Consider the following 6,415-nt stretch of genomic DNA (forward strand, 5'->3'; position numbering starts at 1 on the left):
CAAGGAGACAGATCAGGGAATTTGAGCAGATTAGCAAACTGTGCACAAATTGGTCCCTATACGTTTTAGCTGCAAATATACCACAAAGAAACAGAGCCAGCTTTGCTTTGTGCTGGCTCTTTCAATGGGCCACACCATTTCATGCTTGCTTCACTTTCTCCCATCACAAGAAGAACCCAGTTTAATATTGTCCGCCCTTCACACAATCCACCTCTGTCCCCATCAGAACCAACTTCCCCCAAGTCTGCCGCCCAGCCTCAATTCCTCAGCTCCAGAAGTGTTCTGCCATAGTTATCAAGCACTTTGGGACATGCCGCGGTTGTGAACACTGTTGGAGGAACAAGTCTTCCTTCATCCCAAACAGATCAGGACCCCAGCAGGAGGTCCCCCGCAGGGTACAATGACCTGCTTCCTTCTCAAGGAAAGATCTGACAATAAATTGGATCCAACTGCTTATGTTTTCAGCAACACTGGAGTGAATCGCATTTGTGATTCTGCGTGAATCTGCTTGAAACTGTGACCCTTGCAATATTGGACTGGCCACTTCCAGTCGGAATCCGCATTCGAGAATGTCTGACGTTAACACACATACACAATGTAGTAAGTTCAACTCCCACCGAGGGGAAAATCAACCTCCCACAATGGAGAGACTGACGGGTAAAATGGGAATTAAAGGCTCTTCATTCTAACACTGATGAACTGCACACGCTTTCTGCCAGCTTCATTTTCCAATGCTCATGCAATTTGCAAATGCGTTATTATTTGGTCCAGTAATGACTTCAGCCTTTTTGTTTGATGCAGCTCAGAACGAGGTGTTATTTTCTCCTTACACCCTGTCGCGGCGCAGGGCGTCTCGCTGAGATAGGTCTCCATCGAGGTAGGTGATTGTGTGGACAGTCACCACACACACACACACACAGTAATCACAGTGTTCAACCTCCACACGCCCCAGGATTTACCCTTCTGCAGCTGGAATGTGGCAACCCTGGAAGGTCCAACAATCAGCCAGACAGAGCATTCGCCAAGTTTTTGTTTTGCACAGGTCCCAAAGCTTAAAACTTTGTTCGAAACATGAAAAATGATAGCGCACTTTCAAAGGAGATTTCATCAACTGAGCGATTATTTTACGAGGAACAGCACCGACGCCAGCATCGCACGCTGAGACGTGGAAATGGGTGCCCTGAGAGAGGTTCACAGGAGGGAGGCAAGGACAACCCAACTGTCCATCGCAGCACAGGTCAGGCAGGGTTTTGAACAGATACCACTAACCGTGTTGCAGCAATGTTCTACAGGGAGCACGCGTTATTGGTCCGGCGAATTTCCTACCCTGGGAATGTTACTAACCTTGCAACAACACACGCTCTTTGCACACGGAGATCCTCCTATACCATACAAGTGGAAATTGCCACGAGTGTATTTGAAAGGGGTACCGGTAGCACAATGGACCAGCTATTGGACCGGCATCCAAAGATCTGGGCCATTGATCCAAAAACACGAGTTCGAATCCCACCTCAGCAGCTGGGGAATTTAAATTCAAGAAATAAATCTGGAATTAGGTATCAGTAGTGATGGTTAGTTGTATTAACTCATCTAGTTCACCAGGAAAGGGAATGTGCCGTCCTTTCCTTAGTCTAGTCCATATGGGATCCCCTGATCCTCCAGTGTGGCTGACTTTAGCTGCTCAGTTCAAGGCCATTGGGATCGGACTTGTTCCGAAGGACGGCTCCACACAAACCACTGTACTCTCCTTAGTCCCTTCCTGGGAGAGGGGAGACTGTTCCCACCTTTCTACATTGTACAGGTAATTGGAGAGGTGACCCCCAAGCAGAATTACCAGCCGGGAAAGCGTTAAAAATAAGAAAACTGCAAGGTAAGTAAGGTAAAGGAGATTACCACCGCACCTGCACGCTATTGTGAGAGCAAAATTTTATACTGGGATTGCCAAAAAGGTTACAAAAAAATCAAACCGAGATTATTCCGAGCAGCGCTCTTCTCTCGACGAAGCGTTCTGGGGAGAGACAGACAGTGAGACAGGCGCATACACACACATAGGCGGACATCAATAAAGCAAATAATAGTGTACACCATTTGCTTTTACGCTGTCTCTTATAACACTACACTCTACACAGAGCGTTCCGAACTATGCATGTAACGACAACAACCTCAAGAATGCAAAAATGGTGCTCCACCGGTTCAAAAATGATAAATCATAAGTTGCATTAGGGGGTTTGGGGAATAATGGAAGGGCAAAAATCATCTCACACTTCCGGGGAAATTACCCCATTAAATGGATACCCAAGATGCTGCAAATAACTGGGCATATTCGCAGCAAAACGTGAAGCAGAGATCTGCAGCCTGTTCATTAGTATCCACCGACACAACTACACAATGCGGTTGCCGTGCATTCAAAGCAGGGAGCGAAGGGTGGCAGACACAGCGGTGCGAATGCGAGCAGGGAGGCAGTATTGGTGTTCTGCGGGCGAGGTGTAACAGGTCGGTGAGGTTCCGTCCGGTCCCAGAGAGCAGCGCTTCGTGGAGGGGGTGAGAAAGAGGCGAGGACCGGGTCTATTGCAAACGGGTCTCGGTTTTTAAAATGCACACACGGGGTATTTACTCAACCACAAATGAAAGACAAGCAGCAGTAAAAGGATGTTGTCACCCTCATAGAACATGGCCAGTACCTGCACGGATGGGTTGTCGAACACATCCATCCGAATCTCCTGGGAAGTTGAAGGTGTCCTGGACATGCTGTTTAGTACCATTGGAGGCTGTTTCTAGTCACAGGTAGCACATTTTTTTTAAATAAAGGCTGATATTGATTTCTTTCTATATGAGAGCTCTGCTCCTCAATACGTTGCCTGCTCTTCTCTCTCCCTCTCTCTCTCACATACACACACAATGAATTCTCTCTCCCCTCCAGCGTTATACATCCCCACCTTACTTGCCTGTATTTCGATTGACAAACCATTGAACCAATCACAAATGGCCGGGCAGCCTGGAGCATTGTTAATTGGTTAAGGCTGTGAAAAATGAACCAATGATAGGATAGATTCTGGAGAGGGTGGGCTGTGCATAATCAGGTTAGGCTCCTCCCTTCACGTTTCCTGGGTGAAAAGGGGGGATCAATTTATAAAATCCATGGGCTGGACAGATCTTTAAGTCTCTGTTTCAGTGGAACACAATTCACGTTCAGTCCATCCAGTGATTAGAGTTCAGAAAAATGTGTAATGTAGTAAATGCAGAAACTACTCAGCAGGTCAGGCAGCATCTGTGGAAAGAGGAACAGGTAATGTTTCAGCTCAAAGACTCTGTGACCAAACTGGAAAGAGAACAAATGAGATAGGTTTAAGTTGCAGAGGGTGGGCAGTGGTGGATAAAACAAAGGGAATATTTGATAACGTGAGACCAGGGTTGCCATGGAGATGAAGTATTGATGAAGTCATTGGATTCTGATGAAAGGTCTCCAACCTGAAACGTTAACTGTGTCTCTTTCCGCAGATGCTGCCTGACCTGCTGAGTGTTTCCAGCATTTTCTGTTTTTATTTCAGATTTCCAGTATTTACAGTTTTCATTATTTTCAAAATCAGGCGGAACAGAGGAATCTTGGATTCCACGTCCATAGATCCCTCAAGTCTGCCGCACAGGTCGCTAAGGTTGTTAAGAAGGTGTATGGTGTGTTGGCCTTCATTATTTGGGATATTGAGTTCAAGAGCCGCGAGGTAATGTTGCTGCTCCATAGAACTCTGGTCAGACCACACTTGGAGTATTGTGTTCAGTTCTGGTCGCCTCATTCTAGGAAGGATGTGGAAGCTTTAGAGAGGGTGCAGAGGAGATTTACCAGGATGCTGCCTGGATTGGAGAGCATGACTTATGAGGATAGGTTGAGTGAGCTAGGGCTTTTTTCTTTGGAGAGAGGGAGGATGAGACGTGACTAAATAGAGGTGTACAAGATGATAAGAGGCATAGATCGAGTGGACAGTCAGAGACTTTTTCCCAGGGTGACAATGGCTGACACGGGGGGGGGACATAATTTTATGCTGATTGGAGGAAGGTGTAAGGGGGATGTCAGGGGTACGTTTTTTACACATAGAGTGGTGGGTGTGTGGAATGCACTGCCGGCAGAGGTTGTGGGGGCAGATACGTTAGGAACATTTAAGAGACCCTTGGATAGCCATGTGAATGATAGAGAAATGGAGGGCTACATGGGAGGGAAGGGTTAGATAGATATTAGGGCAGGATAAAATGTCAGCACAACATTGTGGGCTGAAGGGCCTGTACAGTGCTGTAATGTTCTATGTTCTAATGCTACACTGTAAACATTCCTGATTAAATCCTAAATCTGTTCATCTGCAAAAGGTAGCTCTTACATTTTGAAATTGTCACTGAAGTCGATGTTTTGTTGAACTGTGGTTCATTGGACTGCACATGTGTATATTATATAGTTCTGAAATCTGGTCAAAGACATTTGTCTGTGGGAGCTTGCTGTGCACAAATTGGCCAGTGCATTTCCTACATTACACGGTGATCACATCACCAATTAGATGTAAAGCAATTGGGGAATGTGAAAGGTGCTATATAAATGCAAGTCTTTTTAAAAACATCAATGGAACCAAATATTATGCCTAGTAGCAAGGATGGAAGGAAAAATGTAATTTTTCAACGCAGATTGGGTGACTGCTTCATCGAGCACCTTCACTCCATCCACCGCAACAGCCAGGACCTCCCGGTGGCCACCAATTCCACATCCCACTCCCATAATGACATGTCTGTCCATGGCCTCCTCTACTGCCACGGTGAGGCCAGACACAGGGTGGAGGAACAACACCTCATATTCCACCTTGGGAGTCTCCAACCTGACGGCCTCAACATCGATTTCTCTAACTTCAGGTAACCTGACCCCTTCTTTTTCTTCACCCTCACTCCTTTGTCTTCCCTTATTCCTGTGGCTCCCTTCCTCCACCTTGATGACCTGCCCATCTCCTCCCCTCCCCTCCCCCATCCTTTATTCCATGGTCCACTGCCCTCTCCCACCGGATTCCTTCTTCTCCAGCCCTTTGCCTCTTCTACCTGTCACCTCTCAGCTTATTACATCTTCCCCCCCCCCCCCCCCCACCTACCTTCCCCTTCTCAGTCCTGATGAGGGGTCTTGGCCTGAAACGTTGACTGTTTATTTCCCTCCATGGGTGCTGCCCGACCTGCTGAGTTCCTCCAGCATTTGTGTATTGCTCCAAATTCCAGCAACTGCAGAATTTCTTGTGTCTCCTAATTTTAGAATGCAGTTTTTTGACACCTTTTTTATTCCTTCTGTACAAATGCCGTACAGTTCACAGCGGTTCACAGCATTTAGGAAATCAGTGATAAACTATAAATCAATTTGGTGTTCGAGCTACGTAAAATCAGATTCCATCATCCATCCCTGGACTGAGTTGATTTGAAGCTTTGCAGCTCATTTATTGAGGTAGATGGAACTTAAAGTTTCCAGTGGCGTATCTCACCTCCAAACACCTTTCATGTTTCTAAGGCACAGTGGGGTTTGATTTTTGTAACACTGATCCATGATCCACACAAATAATGGAACGTGAATGTCAATCAGAATTCACAAGAAGCCTTATAGATCAGCCCACAGCTAGAGGGGGAACTGGATTCGAACCCAGGAGCAGAAAATGAAAAGGAAAGTTTTTGGCCCACTGCATTATTTGCTTTCCCAACCCAAATGTTTAATGGATGGATGGGGAATGGATATGTGCTGGAGATCATGAACCCAATAGCCCCAATGGACTGTATGATTTATGTATGAGATAAAGGGATAGCTGCAAAAATGATTGAAACAAGACGACAAAAACAAGAGAGTTGGAGAATTTTGAATAGGTGGCAACTGATTGGCCAATACAATTACACTGAAGGATTGAGAAAATGATGTAAACAGGAGGAATAACCAGTGTGCCTGTTATTTGAAGGATGAGATGACTATTAAAAATTACTTAGCAGTATATTTTATATTGTATTGAGTAAAAGACCTTTGCCAACATACACCAGAAGATGAAAAACTAGGAGTTAAATCATGCCTTTTGTGGTTTGAGATCATCTCAAATTGCTTCACAGCCAATGAATTACTTTTGAAGTGCTGTCACTGTTGTGTTGTAGGAAAGTGGGCATCTAATTTGTATTCAGCAAGCTCCCACATGTTCTCAAGCAGATAATCTGTGACTGAGGGATAATTATTGGTCAGGACACCAGGGTGACCTCTTCAACTTATCACAAAAGCACCATGTAATCTTTTACATCCATCTGAGAGGTAGACCAGATCTCAGTTAACATCTCATCCAAAAGACACCAACTCTGACAGTTCGGCACTCCCTCGGTATTAGATTGAAGTGTCAGTTTAGATTCTGTGCTTAAGGGTCCGGAGGGGGAA

At 45.5% G+C, this 6,415-nt stretch overlaps 1 protein-coding gene across 1 annotated transcript in view; it reads right to left on the bottom strand.

The window, feature by feature from the left end:
- Nucleotides 1-2,852, bottom strand: part of cacnb1 (calcium channel, voltage-dependent, beta 1 subunit) — a 252,789-nt gene extending 249,937 nt beyond the window's left edge. The window contains exon 1 of the mRNA XM_052038643.1: nt 2,682-2,852. Within this exon, the coding sequence (XP_051894603.1) occupies nt 2,682-2,762 (81 nt within the window). The 5' untranslated portion in view covers nt 2,763-2,852. The remainder of the gene's footprint in view (nt 1-2,681) is intronic.
- Nucleotides 2,853-6,415: the final 3,563 nt, after the last annotated feature.

Source organism: Pristis pectinata, chromosome 25 (genome assembly GCF_009764475.1).
Source record: "Pristis pectinata isolate sPriPec2 chromosome 25, sPriPec2.1.pri, whole genome shotgun sequence".
NCBI classification, from domain to species: Eukaryota; Metazoa; Chordata; class Chondrichthyes; order Rhinopristiformes; family Pristidae; genus Pristis; species Pristis pectinata.